General features: G+C 49.2%; 1 protein-coding gene across 2 annotated transcripts in view; it reads right to left on the bottom strand.

Moving 5' to 3' along the window:
• Kcnq1 (potassium voltage-gated channel subfamily Q member 1) overlaps positions 1–20289 on the bottom strand; it is a 336238-nt gene that overhangs the window by 149249 nt on the left and 166700 nt on the right. Inside the window, exon 12 of one of the 2 annotated variants that reach the window (XM_008839196.3) lies at positions 18146–18261. In XM_008839196.3, coding sequence (XP_008837418.1) covers positions 18146–18261 — 116 coding nt within the window. Of the gene's footprint in view, positions 1–18145; positions 18267–20289 lie in introns of both variants that reach the window. The other variant, XM_008839195.3, reaches the window with a different exon arrangement.

A 20289-nucleotide genomic window follows, 5' to 3' on the forward strand; every position in this document is an offset into this window, starting at 1 on the left:
TGATGCCAAGAGACTCTTCCGGGAGCTGGGCACCTTTAGCAGAACCACTGCTCCCTGGCTGTGTGACCCTGGGCCCTAGGTTTCATCTGCTGAGTATCAGGTTGATTGTCTCTACACCAGAAATGGTAATATTCTAATGTCAGCTGCTGCTGTGAGGACTGGTGATGTGATGTTTATGAACCACGCAGCATGAAAACAGTATAAGTCATACTTTCTTAGGATTCTTTAAACGGACAGCATGCCCAGAGCCAGCAGGCTTTCTCCCTAAACAGTAGAGTGGTGGTTCCTTTGGAGCACCTTGGTCCCCAGGGAGCACTTGTGATACAACCACAGCTGTCCTATTGCTCTGTCTCTAGGGCCTACTCTGGGTAGATGGATGTGTAGGGCTCTGTGGAAGCCTGGTCCTTGAGTGAAGGCAGGCTTTCCTCTACCTGTGTGCAGGAAATTGTAAATTGTACTGAATTTTCTAACTTGTTTCAGCTCCAAGAGCCTGAATTTGTCCCATCAGTTCTGTTCAGGCTAGAGCCAGCTCCCAGAGCCATAGGAGATCAAAGCTGCCCTTTCTAACCTGAGGAGGGAGGGGGAGGGGGAGGAGAAAATCACACATAACACACATTTGTAGGGCACATAACCAAAAATCATCAGCAAAGCTGCCCTAGGGAAGGGTATATTATTTCTAGGCATCATGGCAGCCTACCAGGGACCAATTTGAGTCTATCAAAACCTCACTTCCAACCCAGAGAGTCTGAGGCCATTAGGGGCACATGGTTCCACCATGCCCCAGAGTGCTCACAGAGATCTCCAACCTTTTTCAGTCACCCTTAGCCCCAAGAGCCCATTCTACGTGGGGTTAAGCAGATGATGGGTTCCAGAGTTGGAGAGACAGAACACAGTGGACTGGTGGAGACCGGGAGGTTCTGTGAGAAAGCAGAGGTCCCCAGAGTAGCGAGCTTTTCCTCAGGTGTCTGTGTCTCTGTTAATCTGCCTTGTACCAAGGTTAACTGCCTTCTCTCCAGCCCCCTCCTCAGAAAAGACGACATAAAACGTCGTCTTCTGAATCCTCTTAGTATTTAGAAATAGAATTGTAATCTTCTCTTAGGGCCCTTTTCCTCCTTATTTTTGAGTGTTTAAAAATTATCATATTCTTAATAAAATCTTCCCCAAATCTCTTTTTGGAGTCAAAATTCCACTGATGTCCTAGTCTGACAAGACTAACATAACAGAAGACCTACCTCCTGTCTCATCTATAATGGCCAGTCCAAAAACTCTTAAATATTAGTAAAGAGGGCCTGGCAGCTTAACAGTTATACACTGAGGTCATACCAGGAACACAGAGCTATACACAACAACTTGGGACTAGTCTTGGGAATCGCAGTGAGCAAAAAAAACAGTCCTGAAGAGGCCATGCTATGTGGTTCCGCTTATAGAGCATTCTTCAATAACAAAATACGCAAATGAAGAACAGGTTGGTAGTTGCCAGGGGCTCAGGACAGGTTGGGGCAGGAAGCCGTGGGGATGCCGTGAGGTGGCTGTGGCCATGGCCTTGAGACCACAGAAACATTCTGCAGTGACACTGTACGTGTCCTAAGCTTGATATGGCCCTGTTCTGTAAGATATTGTGGAAAACTGGCTAAAGAGCACGTGGAATGTCTTTGCTGCTTCTTACAACTGTACCCAAGTCTATAGTTACCTAAAAGTATAATGTTGAAAAAAAAATTTGAGGGGCTGGAGAGATGGCTCAGCAGTTAAGAGCACTAATTGCTCTTGCAGAGGACCCGGGTTTGATTCCCAGAACCCACACGGTGGCTACAAACCGTCCTTAACTCCAGTTCCAGGGGAATCCGAAGCCCTCTTCTGACCTCCGCGGCATTGCACCACACGGGTGCACTCACATACATGCAGGCAATACACTCATACACATAAAATAAAAATAAAATATTAAAAAAGCACATTTGGGGACTGGAGAGATGACTCAGTGGTTAAAAGTACATGTTGTTCTTGCAGAGTTCAGTTCCCAGCACCCATGCCAGGCGGCTCATAACCACCTGTGACCTCAGTTCCAGAGCCAATGCCCTTTTCTGGCTTCTGCAAGCACTTCACATACATGTGGGCCAGCACTTAACAATAAAAATAAATAAATCTGAAGAATCGTATTCCTCAATTTAATCAGTAGCCCCCTTAAAAATACTCAGAGGTGAATTTTAAAATGTAAGAGAAAAGAGTGATGGGGGTAAGAAAGGGCTAAAAAATATGGAGGGGCATTATAATTTCACTTGGACCACTAACGTCTGTTTGTGGCTAGCAAGCCCTTTTTTTCTATTTAAAAAGGTAATTCTTCCTAAGTTAATAGAAACTGAAGAATTAGTAGAAAATTCTTAAGAGACCATAGATGATTATGCATATATAATTTAAGTCGGCAAGTTAATTACCAAGTTTATGTGAACACAGTATGCATATCCTGCGCCACTATGAAAAAAGCTTCAGCCAACCCTTGTGCCCACCTAGTCCTGGTCTGGCCTGACGGGCCCACTGCATGGCTGGGGCTGTTTTTCCATCATTCTTACCGCTATAGACAAGGTGAGAAAGGCAGCCATTTCAAAGACTAGCGTACATCCCAGTAACTCCTGGGAGGCTGTGCTGCTGCTCATGCTGCGACTTGCCTGTCCGCTGGCCTCGCTGAGCCTGGAGAGCTTCTGATGCAGGTGCAGAGGGGGACGGATGCCTCACCACTGATGTGTGATGCCCGTAACCAGTGATGTAGCCACTGTGTGGGCACCTTTCTCTGTGCTCTAACCAGTATGTTACATCCTCCAGAGGCCCCGTGAAGAAGGTCCTCTTATTCCACACATGCGGTAGCTAACCCTGAGCTCAGCTTCGGACTGAAAGCCAAGGGTGAAGGAAATGGAGTCAGGGTTTGCCTTGGCCTACAGCTCCAGAGCCCGCTTTTAACCACATGACTGACTCACACATCACACACGGCATGACCAATGAGGTGGTGGGCGGCATCCTCCCATGCAGCTTCACATAGGTCAGAGAAGCATGGTTGGGGTAAATGGCTAAGGAAAGGGCTGCCAAGTCATCACCTGGGACTCTGCACTGTGGAAGCATTCTGACCTGCACAGGTGGGAACTGTGCCAGCTTCTCCGTTACGGTGACTGGAGCAGGGAAGGGCTGGGATGTAGGTTAGGGTGATGTTTCTTACTGCTGCTCTTTTTTGGCAGTACTGGAGACTGAACTTGAGGCCTTCCGAGCTAGGCAAGTGCTCTACTTCTCAAACTCTGTACGCTAAGCCTTACTGCAGGTTTTTTCTTTTAAAAAACTTTCCTTAAATTACACTTTATTTATTCTCTTGTTCTCTGCTAATATAAATTTGATTTTCTTAAAATGCCCCTAAGTCATGATTAAGCATGTACCTAAGATGACCCCCGGGTCTGGCTCTAACATCTGATTTGGATGTTGTCTTATGCGTGCGCCTAAGTTCTCATAGTCCCAGACATGATTAGCTGATGAAGAAGACTAAGTCAGGAGCTAAGGCTGCGTACCAGCCATAGTCGTGTCTAGATTTTAGGCGAGCCCATTTGTTGACTGCGTTGTGAATATGAGCTTCCTGGTACATTGTAAAGCTATGTAATAAAGTCAACAGGTGTGGTATAGTCCTAAATAGAGCCTGGAAATGGACACTAATCAGTTTGAAATGCAATATAGAAGTTAAAATCAGTACAGAGAAGGTGATACACTTAGAGTTGGAACAACTATATAAATACAGAAAATAGATTTGACTGTGCCAAAATCCAGATGAACCAATAATTTAAATTTAAAACATGAAATAAAAGATGCTAGAAAAATGGGAGAATTTATTAAAACAATCTCAAGATGAGGAAATTATTTCAAGATTTAAGCCAAAACCCCCTAATCATAAAAACCTTGGAGCTGACTACACAGAAATCTTAAGAATGCTGCTGGCAGTTACTGAAAAAGTCAAAGTACCTGAGAAACAGTGTGATAAATAAAGTGTTTTCATATATGTGCTACAGACATTTCACATGGAGAGAGCGCTCAGCAGTTAGGAACACAGGCTGCTCCTGCAGAAGATCCGGGTTCGAATGCCAGCACCCACATGGCAGCTAACAACTGTCCGTAACTCCAGTTCCAGGGGATCCAACAGCCTCTTCTGTCCTCTGCGGGCACTGCACGACGTGGGTGCACTTACCTACATGCAGGCAGTACATGCATACATATAAAATAAAAATAAAAAGCTCAAAGGATGTGAAGAGATGGCTTTCAAGATCACCCAAAACAAATGTTTAAAAAATGTTTTTTTTTAAAGCTAAAACCCTCACAGAGCCAGAGGGATGGCTTGGTGGGTAAGAGTGCGTGCTTTGTGAGTGTAAGTACTGGAGTTTGGATTCCAGCACTCTGAAAAGCTGGGTGTGGCCGCATGCACACTTGTAACCCCAGCGCCTCTTGGGGGTGGAGACAGGAGGATTGCTGGGGCTTGCTGTCACCTAGCTCCAGGTTCAGTGAGATACTCCCTCTCAAGGGAGTAAGACAGTGACAGAGCAGGAGAGCCGACATCCTCCTCTGGCCTCTGTACACGTGCACAGGCACATACATACACACATGTATGCCACACCACAGACAAAACCCTTACCATAAAAGAAATCCAAAGCTGCAGCATACTGTGCTTTAAATCTGTCAAACTAATGAAGAGAAGCAGGAATTATACTTCCTGGTGAGGTTTGGGCAGACAGGCATATCTGTGCAGCAGTTACAGTAGTATAAATGGGCACAACATTTATTTGACGGTATCTGTTGAAGGGTGATAAAATATTTTAATTCCATTTGAAGTGGGCCAAAGACCTCCTAAAATGAATGCATTTAAAGACTGAAATGTTATGATAGGAAAATCTTAAAAAATAAGTTAGGAAAACATTGATCTCATATTCAATAACACCAATATTTGTAGATATGCACTCTTTTTTAGGAAAAAAAAAACATTGAGAGGGGCTTTGGTTTATTTGGTAAAGCAATATTGGTACCATCTTGCAGAGAGGATGTTTTTGCCGAGGTATGGCAAAACTTGCCTTGGCCTAGTTCTCAAGGGACCTGCCCCCATCTTCCGTGATCTCAGTGGCTCTCCCTTGAAAGGCTTATCTAGAATTGGCCCGAGCTTTCTCTTCCATCGATAACTGGTCTAATTTTGTCCAGTTTCCATTGGAGAAATCCATTAGTATCCCTTTCTGCAACTTGATGAAATCTCCTACTTTGCAGGACTTTCAGTTACTCTTTATCAGTGATTTGCTTTCTGTGAGCTTTATATTGTGCTTGGTGGATAAAGGACAGCCCGGAGGGAGCTCAGTCAGCAGAGATACCAGCAGGGATAAAATGGGTGGGGAGAAGCCACCATGCTCAGTGGGGGGAGCTGTTTCAGAGGGAACTAATTTCATAAGTGGTCGGTTCATAAGTGAGTACATTTGAAAGGCTAGTGGCTATTTTGAACCGCCCTATACATCCATCAATAGGGGACTTGTTCCATAAATCAAGAAGGCTCTGCAGCTGTTCGAGAGAGGACATTTGCTACATGTCTGAATGTAGCTTTATCTCCAGAGCATACCAGCGTCTTCCCATTTAGTGCACATGAGTGCAGGGTGCTCACTAGTATAGGAGAGGGTGCCCAAGCCAAACTGAAAGTTTCACTTGGCATGGCCTCTGGGACATAGGTCTCAGCCCAGGACACCAGCCATCACTTTTTCTTCATGCACTCTGGGATTGCTTTGTGCTAGACTGTCTGCCCCTGGCCACTGTGTGTGGACCTGTTGGCCTTCTGTTAGCCTACAGTTGTATCAGGGGAGCCCTTGGAAGTGCTCTTTAAGAGAAAGCCCTCATTTCTAAAAGGCACTTTAGGAGGGTGACTGTTTAACACCTAGTGTGATATTCCCAAGCCTGCACCAACATTCACATGTCTTTTGCCAGGCACTGTAAGTCCACATGTTGACTAGAAATGAGACTGGTTCCTGGAAGACTCTTATAACGACCTGAGAACAGTGAGCAGGTTCTGTCTGGGAAAACTCTGGCCCAGGGCAGAGGCCATATTCCCCTTAAAGTACACTGGGAGCTCAGCCATGAGGAAGTAGTACTATTATTCACTACTACTCACATGAGTGTGCATCTGCATGTGTGTACACACAGAACATTTAGAAGCAAAAACATGGCTCCAATGTGTCATACCGTAGCAAATCAGTGTTATATGGGAGGCTGAAAGGAAGTGTGACATAACCACCTGTGCACAGAGTCACAAAAGACAAGTGCAGGGGAATGTGCGTGCACACGAAAGAGAGGGCGAGAGCCAGTCAGTAGGACTGACAATGGTGGTAACATTTAAGGAAGGAAACTCAAGAGTTAAGGTTGGGATGGGACCATATTCCTTTCTGTGATTTATTTATGACTCTGTGTGTGTATTTATGCACGTGCATTTTTTAATATTTTACTTTTAGTTTATGTGTATGAGTGTATTGCTTGCATGTATGTGAGTGCACCCATGTCGTGCAATGCCACAGAGGTCAGAAGAGGACTTTGGATTCCCCTGGAACTGGAGTTAAAGATGGTTTGTAGCTGCCATGTAGGTGCTGGGAATCGAACCTGGGTCCTCTGCAAGAGCAGTCAGTGCTCTTAACTGCTGAGCCATCTCTCCACTTTACTGTGCATTTTGTTGGGAGTTTTTAAAGTGCAACACTAGCACGTTATGAAAGGTTTGTTCTGATGCACTGTGTATTTTATTGTGAATTTTGTCTCTTAGCATAACGCAAGCACATTACAGAAGGCTTGCTCTAAGCAGGGCAAGTGTCATTCCAGACTAGAGTGGGTATGGATAGCCACAGCTGTGTGTGCTGCGTGGACAGCATGCCCGTGAGCAGCCACTCCAGGCAGGGAGCTGGAAGTCTCTGGTTCATGTCACACTGGGGCAGGGGCTGCTCAGGCACAAAGAGGGTTTTGAAAGAGAAAGGCAGAGCCAGAGTCAGGGCAGGCTCTGGGCCGGCTCCCCGCGAGCCCAACCACCCTTGGCTGAAGGGTGCTTTCCACCCCATCTGCACAGGGCGGGCATCTCTTGACAAATGAGTCTCAACCATCACGGAATTTTGGGTTCGAGAAAAGAATGAGTAGAGCAGCTGTACTGCACTTCATTCAGCATTTAGGTTTTATGTGATGGCCTTGCGTTTTCAGGCAAGCTTTGATTTTGATGAGCGCAGGATGGCAACGGTGCATTTTCAGTCCGTCTGCGTGTGTGTCCGCTACTCTGTAGGTCTTCTAATGCATATCTACATTTTAGATTCATTTCTATTTAACTTAACTTAGATCCTGTTCTACATCCACATTTCGTATTGTTAAAACCCTGCTTGGGGGAAGGCTGAGTTATCTTCACTCTGAAACAGCTCTGCTCCAGAGCTGTTTTGGCCCTGGCTATTCTGGGGGAAATGACACAATGTTGACCTAAGAGAGGCCCTCACCTCTCCCCGTTGAGTGCCACCCCCTCCCCCAGTGGTGGGGGAAGAAGAAGCTGTGAGCTGAAGTCCAGACCTGCCCACTCAGGACATACCCACACTTAGCTTCTTCATGGGCTTTGCCCTTGGCATCCCTGTCACCCACCTGGGCTCTGGCAGAGATGTTGGGTGGGAAGAAACTGACTGAGTACCCGCCAGTGTAAGAGAAAACAGAGAAACAGCTCCTGTCAGCCCCAGAAGCGAGGCCTGGAAAAGCTCTGCAGCTGGAGCTAACACAAAGGACTTTTCAGATCCTGTGGCCAAGGTGCCCAGTACTTTTTTTTTTTTCTTTTTCTTTTTCTTTTTTTTAAAACACAGCATTAGGGTGACAAGCCTTTCCAAAGGCCAGAAGTTGGCAAGGGTTTCCAGGAAGCTGGTCTGGCAGTGGGCTGGGATCGGAGCAACTTTAACAAGTGGAAGTTCAGAGGGAAGGAGTCATCAGGAAAAGTTCAAGGGTCAGCAAACCTTCTGAATTATTTTGCGAAAAGCTCTGGCTTTCCAATTCAAAGACAACACAGACTGCACATTCCTGATTCATTCCCTCGAGATACTTGTCTAAATTCTAGAGACAGGCTTTGTAACTGCCATCCGGCAGACACTCGAGTCAGCTCACCATCTCGTCAAACAGCCATCCACCCGCATGCCTCTCCCCTTCACCTGTCTCCTTGGTTGTGAGTACACACGTGTGCACACCTTCCCAAAGCAGGAAGCTGCTCGTTGCCAAAAACAAATGGAATTCAGATTTCCAGAGGGTGTCTTTGGCTTCCAGCTCCAGTAGCCATCCCATGAAGGGTCCTAGTGTGTGTGCTGGGGCTGGGGGTGAGGGGCCTCCATGTCTATTCACATGTCTCTGGGCCCCAAGAAAAACTCAAAACTGGCTGTGTTCTCCTCAGCCCCACCCAGACTCAGTCACATTCCTTCCCTTCCTGAGCCCACCCTGGGTGGCCCCAGCAAAGCAGCTTCCACACCTCCTTCCCCACCGGTGGGGAGACCTAACCCGTGTCCTTGCTGAACAGCCAGCAGTGAAAAACAAGAGGGCCACGGCCTAAGTCCAAAGCAGCTGAAAAGCGGCAGGGTCCTCCCTCAAGGCTGCTCCCGCCCCAGTAGGAGAAGATACCCTCACAGTGTGTCCAGCAGCCCGGGGACTAAGCGTCCACCCCGTCCTGTGCCTGCTTCCAGGCAGCCCTTCTAGCCAAGCTGCATTCTCCAGCCTGTAACACTCTTGGGCCTGGAAATGAGGTGGCTGCACTCTCAACCCTCATCATGAGACGTTCCCAACGTACCAGTGACAAGAGCTCCACCCTACCCCATCCAGCCCAAGACTTCAAAGCCGTGAGAGCCAGCATCCTCAGGAGTTACGCATGTATAGGAAGAGAGTGACATGAATTTGGGAAGAGAGTTCAGGTGGTGATCACCGGCACATGCTTAGTTTCCCTTAGCCTAATTTACCGGGCTCTGCCCCTGTGTATCCAGGGAGGACATAGGTCAGGAGAGTGCCTTCTTCAGCCATCAGAATGAAGGCGTGACTGTGAGGGACATTTATCTGGCTTTGTGCTCAGGGACGCCTGGTGTCTAGGCAGAGGACTTCCTATCCAGCTGCCCCCTTTGTTTGCTAACAAGGCCATTTTCAAATGCCTTAGATGCCCTGGTGGCCAGGATTATTTCTCCTGACGTTAATTCTGGAGAAGACTGAGGCATTGCGGTCTGGGCCTTGCCATCTCCCCTGGTTCCAGATTCCACAAGGGGCTCAGCACACCTAGCCATGGTGGCTTTCTCTTCTGCTTCTGGCTCCAGGGCCCATTCTAATCCTCCTGCTTGGTCAAAAATAGTATTGTCTGCTCGGGTTTCCTGGCTATTCGATGAAGTATTAGAATGGTCTTACTAAAGGCATCCTGGCCAGATGCAGACCTCATCCTTAAGTATTTACATCATGCCTCAAGTCCACCAACTTTTCCTTCCAGGCCTGCAGGGGGCTTGTCCTCTTTACCTGGAAGGATCCGCATGTGCCAGCCCCAGGCTTTGAGTGTCCAGTCAGATGGCCAGGATGTGGTGCTTAGGGAAGTGCCCCAGGTGGCCAGCAATAATGCAGTCATTTGACCCAGCTCTGCTGGAGGGGACGGACAGAGCCTAAGAGATAGGCTCACCAGAACAGTCAAAGAACATGGGCATTGGAGTTGGACCCACCTTCTGGCTCTACTCTGCTGTTAGGTGACCTTGTACTCTCATCTCTAGTCGGGCTTCCAGTTCCTTGTCTGTCCATTACTTGATACCTCCAGGGATGGTCTGACCAAAACCCAGGCCACAAGATCTATTTGAGGTAGTCTGATGGGGCCATTCTCTAGTGATTAGACAGGCTGGTGGTGGAGGGCCTGGTAGTGTGGAACTCCTAGGCATCACCATGGAGTTTGGGGGTCCTAGGGGAGGAATAACTCCAGTGAAACGCTGAGCCTCTGGGGTGGACAGCCCTAGCTCTACTCCACTGTACACAGCAAGCTGAGCTCAGTCAAGTCTGGAGCCTTTTGCCAAACCTCATTCCACGAAGGCCACCCATGCCTCCAGCCCTAGGCACTGGCTCTTGCCACTGGCTACACCCTGAAACCTGTTTCTGTCGTGGCACTTTGCTTTGAGCTTCCACCTGGAGCTTACACACCTATCTGATAGGTTCATGGGACAGGTTGTTTGGTTTGCTGTTGTTGTTTAAGCTGATAAAAAGCATTTAAATGTTTCCGACTGACAAGGGTTCAATTTGATGAAATGAACCCAGATACAAACCTGAAGAAAACCAAAGTCTCCCTGTGAGAAGTGCGGGGGGGCCAAACAGGAGAAGGTCTCTGGGGAGAGGGTAGCCGTGGGGTCCAGCATGGGAGTAGGCCTACACACGGGTACTGGGGACATGGCCAAAGCCAAGGGACATGCCCAGAATGCATGAACACTTTGAAGTCTCAATCAGACCTTTGCCCTACAGTTTCTACCTCAGATACGGAGACCAGCTGGTCGAAGGATCATAGTGGCCAGAGAATGGCTGCCCGGTGCCAGCCATCTTGCTTGGCCAAGCTCCCTTGGGGCAGCAAGTTTAGGCCCATAATGTAGGGTAAGTGAATTCATTTAGGGAAGAGCCCTAACAGAGAGTGATCTGTATTTGCATGTAGCTCCATGCTCTCTGAGCCTTACCTCCTCGTTTGTCTACTACCCATTTCCCAAGTACCCTTTACTACCTTGTAAATTCAGCCTCATCTCTGCCTGAGTTCCCCAACAGGGCACCACAGGCCACTGTGAGGGCAGAGTCATTCTGAGCGCAGTGCAGTCTGATCATGTCTGAGGGTTTAATGCTAGAGTCTTCAAAGAAAAGCCGGGCAGGGTAAAAATTATCTCTTAAAAAATCGTTTGCATTGTCCCCTCCTCAGTAACCCTCTCAGAGCCTTTTCTATCACGCCCCTCTAAGTTGCCCTTGTGCCTGCTGAGGTAGGAGAAGCCCGTGAGAGGGCCTGCCAAGTGTCTCTGAACTTCTGAGGCTGCAGCCACTTGTGTAGCAAGATTGGAGAGAATATTAAAGCAGGTAGTACGGCTAGGGCTGTGGAGGTGGAGGCGCCTGACTGACTCCTTGGCAGACCTGGACTCCGGTCCCCCTCTCTCCACCTCTTACTTCTCTTCCTCCTCCTTGCTTCCAAGAAGTCACCAAGGGTTCCCTGGGCTAACCAGACCTGACAGATGTATAGTCAGACCACTGCTAGCCAGTCATTGCCAAGGACATGTACCCCAGGTGAACTGTCCTTAAAGTGATGCAAATAGAAGTATAAATGCTTAGTGGGAGATTTGGGGATACCGTGAAAAGCCCCGAGAATCTGCCTGGGAGGACAGGTCATACTTGTCCAAGTGATCTGGAGATGACCAGAGTGGCCTGTAGGCCAGTGAAGGCCCTGGGCTTCCTTATGTGTTAGCACCAGGTCATGGTATACGTAGAGGCTGAATTCACATTGTAGAAGGTAATCACATGACTAGTGCCAGAACTCACCATGGGTTGTTCAGGTAGACGCAAGCACACTCATACACGTAAAAAATAAAATAAGACCTCTTGGGCCAAACAAGGGATGGCTTTATGGGGTGTCCCGCCACAATGGCGGTACTTCTGTCTAGCATTTATCGGCCCTCCCCTGAAGCGGGATCGATGTCTGACCCCACTTCCTGAAGTCGGTATACCAACACAGGAGATATATTCCCAGCGTATCCGTACAAAAGATGAAACTGAAGTGCACACAAGCTGGACAGTGGCTTCAGGGTTCTGCAGTAGGTCTGAGTGACTGAGCTTTCCAGATTTCCTGGAAGGCATTGTTGTCCTTAGGCTTAGTGAGCCCACACTAAACCACACATCATCACTACATAGAAAACTACAGGACACGCAAGAGAAATGAAAGACGACCTAAGTAACCAAAGGACAAGTTGGGCCACGGGTCCTCAGGAGCCCTGCCACCACACAGATATACTTTCTCCTGTGTCCATCTAGGAGGCCACAGCAACCTCCAGAGGATGTTTTCCATGGAAACTGGTATATGTGTGACAAACCAAAGGGCCCACAGAGAGGGCGAAGCCAGTCACGAGGGAGGAGAATGGATGGAGCCTGCACACCCAGCCCTTGGGGTCTGGAGCGAACTGCAGCCACAGCGACAGCACAGCACTGGCCAGGGGACATCTTGAATTTGTAGAACTGAGTAGGGTCTGGAATTCCCATATGTCGACAATGAACTGGTTTACAGTAATGCTGATACAGCAGGGTAGTGGGAAGGGATGGTCTTTTTAACGAAGGGCGCCGAGTCAAAGTGGATATCCAAGTGCAGGAAAAAAGCACATCTTGACCTTGGCCTCATAGGACACAAAAATCTTTTCCAGATGGACCATAGATCTACATGTGAAAGGTGAGCTTTTAAAGCTTTAGAACAAACCAGAATATCTTTATGACCTTGGAGTAGTCAAAGTTTCTTAAGTAGGACATAAACAGCACTATCCAGAGAGGAAATGTTTGATTAACTGGACCACATTAAAATTAAGACCTTCTGTTCATCAAAAGACACCATCAAGAGGGAGGGAAGGCAGCCTGCTGAGGGAGAGGCCATATTTGCAATACATATGCATATATGTGTATCTGACAAATGACTCATACCCAGAACACACAGGGACTTAAAGAATTGCAACTCAAGGAGGAAAACTCCCAACATAAAACAAGGAGATGTGGGCATTGTACAAAGGATGAAAGATGTGAGCCAGTAAAGAATACAGAACGGGGGTCAGCTTCGCTACTCATGAGATCACGTCAAACTGAAATGACGTTTTGATGCCAGTGGACACCCACCAGAGTAGCAAACAAGGAAACAGGGAAACAAGGGTTTATGAGAACTGGAACAACTGGAACGTTCACATGCTGCCAGTGGGGTGAAAATTACAGTGACTGCCTGAACCCACTAGTCGCTCCGGGAACCAGCAGTTCTGCACCTAAGCATATACTTACCAGAAATGTCCGTAACATTCACTGAGACATACAGAGAATATTCTTAGTAACCCTACTGCCAAGATCTGTCCAGTGACTGTGGCTAGAATAAGCAAAGTCTGCATGAAGTGGCATGCCGGAGGCCCGCAGGCCTTACCCTGAGTGAACGTGCACAGAGGCACGCGCCCTGAGTGGTCCATACGTGCAGTACTCGAACACAGGCAAAGCTGACTGTTGAAGCTGGACGGCAGGCTTATGGTTGTTCTTGGGGTGTGAGCAATGGGAAGTGGAAGTCTGGGGGCTTTCCAGGGATCCTGTTGCTTCCTCTAGATGCCCAAGTCTCAAGTAGGGAAAACGCATCAAGCTTGCACTTGGATCACGCTCACCTTTATGCTATAGATCAGTTTATAAAATGACGCCCAGAATAAGAACAGCACTTTCCGTACCTTACTAGACACACGGTTCTAGGCATACAGCGAGACTAGGCCTGCTCAAGAGGATAGCCTGCTCCAGGCCCCTGACGAGGCCAGCTTGGAGCTCCGGCTTTAATAGGTTGCACAGCTCAGTTTCCCTACCAGCCCTAGGCAGAGCACACAGAAGATGTCGGGACTCTCCCCAGTCCAGGACACTTGGAGTGTCTTTTATGGTGTCACCTGTGTAGTGGTAGTAACAATGCTGTTCTCTAGTGGCCTTTTAACCGGTGTGACCCTCCCCACCCCCACAGAACAGCGCTGAGGCTGCTGCATCTCTTTTCACGTGCTTGGGTGGAGGAAGCGAGGCTAGGAAAGGTTAGGGGGCCACTGGGGGCTGCCTGCAGCTGGGCCAGTACAGGCTGGGAGCCAGATTGAGGGCATCCGAGTCCCAATCCTGTCTCTTTCCCACTGAGCTACTCTGCCTCGCTTTTAATTTAATTAGGAGAACATTTAATCCCCCGTGCATTTCAGTCGGGTTTGAGCCTGGCTGGGGCTGCGTGGGGCTCTGACAGGGATCCTGTGACTCATGCAGCCTTGCACAGCCCTCCCGGGAGGGTTCCCATGGGGCTTCCTTGGCACCTTGGAGGTGGTCTGGAGCTTCACAGAAGACACCAGTCTGGAAAGACAAACTGGCCTCATCTGTTCTTGGCAAGCCCCTTCCCCACCCCTGGACACTGTACCCGACATGGCCTTTCTGAACTTTCCCACCAACATTTGCAGGTTGAAAATCCAAGTAAGAGGCCTGTGTGCTCACTGAGGTACTACAGCAGGCATGTCTCCAAAATGCCCCAGGCAAAGCTGGTCCATCGAAAATGCTAGTCCCCAGGCCATAGAACCGAGTTCAGGGGCCAGCCTTTTTCCAGCAGGCACAGGCTGGCCCCAGCCTCGCTGACAGACGCAGAATTCAGGGGCCATTAGGAGTGATGTGGATGAGAGCCAGGCCACAGCGGGCCTCCCTGGAAAAGAGAAACTCGACCGTCTTGGCGTGAGATTCTGCAGGGTCCAGGAGAAAGTTGAAGACATGGAAATTCTAATTAACGCACACAGGGCTGGTTTTGCTCAAGGATTTTCGGCGCTGTCATGTCGTAAGAGGCCCAGCAAGCACATGCTCGCCAGGGAGGTACTTGTGGGCACCTGGTGGGGTCCCTGCAAGGCCCTAGCCTGCGTTTTCACTCTTCTGTCCTGCTATCTCAGGGTTCCTGGCCCTCTCTCCATCTTGGTGGACAGGGTGGCCCCGCATGTCCCTCCACTGAGTGAGACAATAGGCTGGTTAGTAAATACAAGTTGAGGCTTGCCAATCTAAGACGTCACAACAGAAAAGACAGTGGGGTCAGGGATAAACTCATTTAGACAGACCCTTCAGGGAACCTGCATGGCAGGGCCGGGCTGAGTTACAGGCTACCAGGCTCATGATGGGTTTGCTTTTGGGGAGACTCAGTCCTTATGTAACTAATGGGGCAAAGGTGTGGGTTGAAGACCAGTCCTGGTGGGTTCATCAGTGGGACGGTGGAAGTGAAAGAGGACTTCACAGAATGGTGGTGAGAAAAGCCAGCGGAGGCCATACCTAGGTACGGCTCCTGATCTTTGAGCTGTAGACGCTCAAGTCCTGGGCCCTAGGTCTCAGCACCCACGGAGGCACCTGCAGACCTGACTTCATCTCAGGCAAGGCTGAGGAGGTGCTTTCTACATCAGGGTAGGAGTGACAGTCTTAAAGTTCTGTCACCCTGGAATTTGGGGAGTACGGGGAAAGGAACGGCCAGGAGGAGGCCACAGATATTCTGCTTCCTCACAGCCCAAGCTAAGAGTTCAAAGAACTGGTCTCAAGAGGATTTGGGGACATACTGGAGGTAGGGACAGCTGAGCAGATTCTGATGGCTACAGATGAGGTCAAGGACATTCCAGATGCTGCAGAAGGCAATGGTGGCAGTATCAGTGGGCAGAAGACAGTAGGTGGGGCAGGATCCTGGGGCCTCACCCTAGCTGTTCCTGGGTGTAAGGCTATCCTTCCCCTTATGGCAGTCCCCCACTTATCCACAAAGGTCTCCAGTTTGTATTGCAAACTTGCTCCTCAAAAGCTTAGGGTAAGGCTTTAGTTAGAGGACTCAGGTTGAGGGACCTTGACACATACGGAGCTCCTTTCCAACCACATCTCCCAACGTGTGCCTGAAATGTGTGCACAAGATAGAGGCCCACCCGCCCAGAGCTTGAAGAGGCCCTGGGGCTATATGGGGGTTGGTGGGGTGCCTGTTGTGCTAGGGCCAGTGAAGCTGCCTTGTCTCCCTAGCACCTTTCCCTATTCACCAGCAACTCCACTAGGCCTGCGCCCTGGCCCCTCTCCCCGCAAACTGCCAATCCAACAAGCCCTGTAAAGAACTTCACCCAGCTCCAGGGACCTTCCTGTGATCAAGGCTATAGTGACCTCACCTCCCTGGGGCCTTGTGGGTGGGGAGAGCTTGAGATAGAAAGAGAATGTGTCTTTATTTATGCTTTTAATTTGGATCCTGGAACTGACCCAGCATGGTAAGACATTTAACATCAGTAAAATACTGAAGAAAAATGAATCTGTTTTTCAGCAACTGCCTCCCACCCACTGTCCCCTGCAAGACCCCAGTGTGCATCCCTGTCCCGTGGAGGCGCGCACCAGGGTCTGTGCCTCTCTTTTTTGGTACAGGTTCATGGGGCCAGTTGCCCATAGGAGCCATGCTGTATCCCTGGGCTGCTGGAGCCCAGCTTAATTACAGGCATCAATCAATAGGCTGTGGTTCAGGAAGCAAAGGAATGCAGGCCTGGTGAGGGCCTGGCTTCCTAGCTTCAGAGACCATTGGGGCCCTACAGAGTACCCACCATGCCTATTCACTTCCTCAGGATGGGAAGGGGGTCTTGGTCAGGTCAGTAGTCCTGAGAGTGCTTAGGGTTCTAGAACCCAGACATTACTGTGCATGTGCTAGCCTTCCTTGCCAGGACTTCCTGCGAAGGTGGCAGTGGACTCCTGAGGAGGTAGGTATCCAGATTTCTTTGATGCCTCAACCTCAGCCTTCAGCCCTTTGCTGAAGCCTTGTGCTCGTTCCCAGTTCCCACCTCAGATCTTTCACTCAACACCACCTTGGGCTCCTTCCTTCCCACTTTTCCACGGTGGCTCACATCTAGCTGCACCATTTGGAAGAGCTTGCTCTAGAAAGGGTTTTGGTGGATTTCTGGAGGAATACCTGATTGGATAGGGATTGGGTGCTTGCAGGCTGAGCTGTGGGCCACATGTGTGCCCAGTTGCTTTTGACTCTCCCCTGAGAATCCTGCTGATGCTTCGCTGCAGGAGCCTTGGAAAGGCCAGGAGTCAGAGAGACTTCTTTGTCCATCAGGATGGATGGTTGATCATAGCCCTGCCGTCCCATGATGCAACTGCCTATCTGTCTGGAGACTGGAGACTGTTCCATGGACATAAGAATAAAGAAAGAATGGACACCAACAAGAACTGGCCAGGAGGCTAAGAAGGCTGAGTGACCAGTGGAGCCTCTGCTCCCACCTGCTACTGTAGCAAGGCTGTCAGGCTGTTCAGGAGACAGAGCAGCCCCTGCTTCTCAGTAAACTGCTGGCTCCCTCTGAGCCCATGAAACACTGTCCACATCCTCCCGTGAGCTTGAGCGGCCTGGGAAGCTAGTGGGTGTGGCTTGTTTGGTCATAACCATCCCTTCTGACAAGGCTGTCTTTCCTTGGGGCTGGCCTCATTTTGGCTCTCTGGTCACATGAGCAGCCCATAGCACTATGGATCCCAGTCATGGGTAAAGCAAAGCTTGCAGCAGGCAGACAGCAAAGACGAGGCGTCTAGGTGTAGGCTGAGGCTTTACGACCAGTGCACATGGCTGAGGCCATGCAGCACAGTAGAACGGAGGACGGAGTCCCAGCATACTGATGCCCGAGAGGGCTGTGAGTGTGGCACTAACATCCTGACACAGATGTTTCTCAAGGGGAATCCCCGGTGGGGTAGTGGCCAAAAGGGGTCTAAGTGCTTTACTGACTTCCACCGCATGGCTTCCTCTACTAGGCGCTTTGGCAGGAATACTGAGTCACATGGGTCACAGAGAAGTCACACCATGGCTGGACACCAGGGATTGGCCTGGTGATGCTGTGATGGGGGCCTGGGAGTGAGGGGAGGATAGGCATGTGTCCCAGACCAGCTGTGCCTCAGGGGAAGGCCAGCTAGAAAGCGTGGAAAATCAGCCATTTCCTCCACCTGAAGGAGCCCCCGAGGACAGTAGCGGCAACTGGCAGACAGCACCCGGCATCTGCCCCATGGCTTTGGCCAATGTTCCACAGGGAAATACTAAAGAACAAAGCTGGCTCTTTTGGGGGAGTGGTGGAGGGGCAAGGGGAGAGAAAACAGTTTTCTCAGACGCTCAAAGCATGAAAACAAGTGGAAAACGATCAGTCTGGTTTTCCATAAGTCAAAACAAGCGGATCATGTTTCTACACTTGGTGGGAAAGCCCTGCTCTCTCCTCCCGCATGGCCTGGCAGCCAGTGGCCCCAGGTTCTCCAGGGTGGGCGGGGAGGTCTGGACACTGGGTGAACAGCCTGCACCCTGTGCACTGCCCTGTGCCAAGGCAGTTCCTTCGAGCCCCAAACCCTTCTAAGCCCAGTCTCTGGGCAGGTGGACACTCACTGTGACACATGGGTAATGGGCGTCAGCAGCATCTCCCCTTCTAGGTCCAAGTCCTCAGCAAAGCTGTTTGTTCTCAAGAAGTGGGGTGTGCTCACTTCCAGCAGCGTGGGGCTCTTCTTCGCTGTGGAAAAGGTGTGGGGACAGCTCATTAGGTTTTATTGGTGACTTGATAATGAAGGGGCCCCAGAGCTGGGCAGAACTAGGCTCCAATGCACACCGCAATCTGCCACTGCTATAGAATAGACCTATGAGCTCCCAGGGCCAGGGGAGGGATGGAGATGGTGCCTGAAAATTTCAGCCTCGTCCATCAGGGGTGGACTAGAGTAGGCGGGTGGGTCTTCGACCTTTATCGTTCATTCTGGGACCTCGAGGTCCCAGGTACCTGGAGACCATTCTGAAGACCCCCCCGCCAACACACAGACAAAACAGTGGTTCCGCAAATATAGGGTGGTAGGACCCCTGCCCCAGAAGCCACAGGCCTGTTTCCTTACTCTACCCGTGATGTGATGCTATCTATGTTAACCACTGTAGAACGATTGAGCACTCTAAGTACAATAATGCAGAAATTCACAGTGCTCTTCCTGTGAAGGTGTTAGCTCTGGCTAGACCCTTGGCTCCTGCCCACTCTGCTCATTCCAGTAGCACAGAGTTGCTTTTATACGCAGAACAGCTCTGCTCTGCTCACTTTTTCCTGTTCTACAAATGATTATCTCCTTTTTCTCCAGGTGTGCAGTGATGGAGCTAATGATTATTTTAGCTGCATAACAACCCATAGTGTAGATCTACCACAGTTAATTTACATGTCCTATTTTATGAACATTCAGTCAGTGTTTTTTTAATTGACTTTTTTGTATTTCATATAGAAAATCATCTTTATTCCCCCTTCTGCCATTTGTGTTACAGCCTATTATGTAAAGTTAGTGTCCCCAGATGTCCCTCAGTACAGTTTCATTCACTGAGATCTAGTTAGCCTATCTAGAGTTCCTCCCTTTAAGATCAGTTCTTCCTTACCTAACAGTAATCAGCTACCAGTAATTCTTCAGCTAAGACTGGGGCCTGCTGTCCATTTCCACAGTTCTGTGCTGGGTTTTTGTCTGCTTGAGTTTGCATGGGTCTTGTGCGTGCTGACACCACTGCTGTAGGTTTATATGAGAAGGGTCCCAGGTGCCTGTAGGACTATTTCCCTATGGTCATGGCACCTCCTCCCCGGCTCTTACAGTCTTTCCACTCCCTCTTCCGCAGTGGTCCCTGAGCCCTGAGTGGGTGGATTTTAATATAGGAGTCCTCTCCAAAGACCGACACTCTGCAGACTCTTTGTGTCTTGGCCATTTGTGACCTTTTGCGTGAGGGAGCTTCACTGATGAGAACTGAAAGATCGTTAGTGCTCTCTTCATCCCTCGTTCTGTGTTCTGTGAGCCTTAGGTGTAGAGGTTGCGTCCTGGGATGTGCCACTTAGGCTTGGGTAATTCACAGAGAATTTCAATGTGTGACAAATTGTGGAACTCTTTAATTATCTCTGTCTCTTGAAAAAGAAGCTTCTTTGATGGGTGGTGACTGGCATACTTGTCTGTAAATTTAAGGATCCATAGTCTGCAGATAGTTAGGGATGTGACAGCCTTGGGGTTTTCTCTAAAATCTATGGCCTCTCCAGCTGTGTGTATTTTACTAGGTTTACAGTATCAGGCATGAGTTTCCTCCCATTGAGTGGGCTTTAAGTCCAATTAGGTAGCTGTTGATTAACCCCAAGACAAGTTGCTTAGTTTTAAGTCAGTCAGTCAATGATGTAATGGGTCAGGTGAGATGGTTCGTCTTTGGTAATATTTCTGAATTCTTTCTCAGTAAAGTTATAGCAACTAACACCTTTCTTCCAACTTTCCCACATCTACACCTAAACAGACACAGGTGAAAACAGGTTTTCTTTCTTTTTTAAAAAATATTTTTATGGGGCTGGAGAGATGGCTCAGCGGTTAAGAGCACTGACTGCTCTTGTAGAGGACCTGGGTTCAATTCTCAGCACCCACATGGCAGCTATGAACTGTCCTTAACTCGAGTTCCAGGGGAATCCGAAGCCCTTTTCTGACCTCTGTGACATCACATGACACAGGTGCACTCACATACATGCAGACAATACACTCATACACATA

The sequence above is a fragment of the Nannospalax galili genome, unplaced genomic scaffold (genome assembly GCF_000622305.1).
Source record: "Nannospalax galili isolate Female #2095 unplaced genomic scaffold, S.galili_v1.0 scaffold1639, whole genome shotgun sequence".
Classification (NCBI taxonomy): Eukaryota; Metazoa; Chordata; class Mammalia; order Rodentia; family Spalacidae; genus Nannospalax; species Nannospalax galili.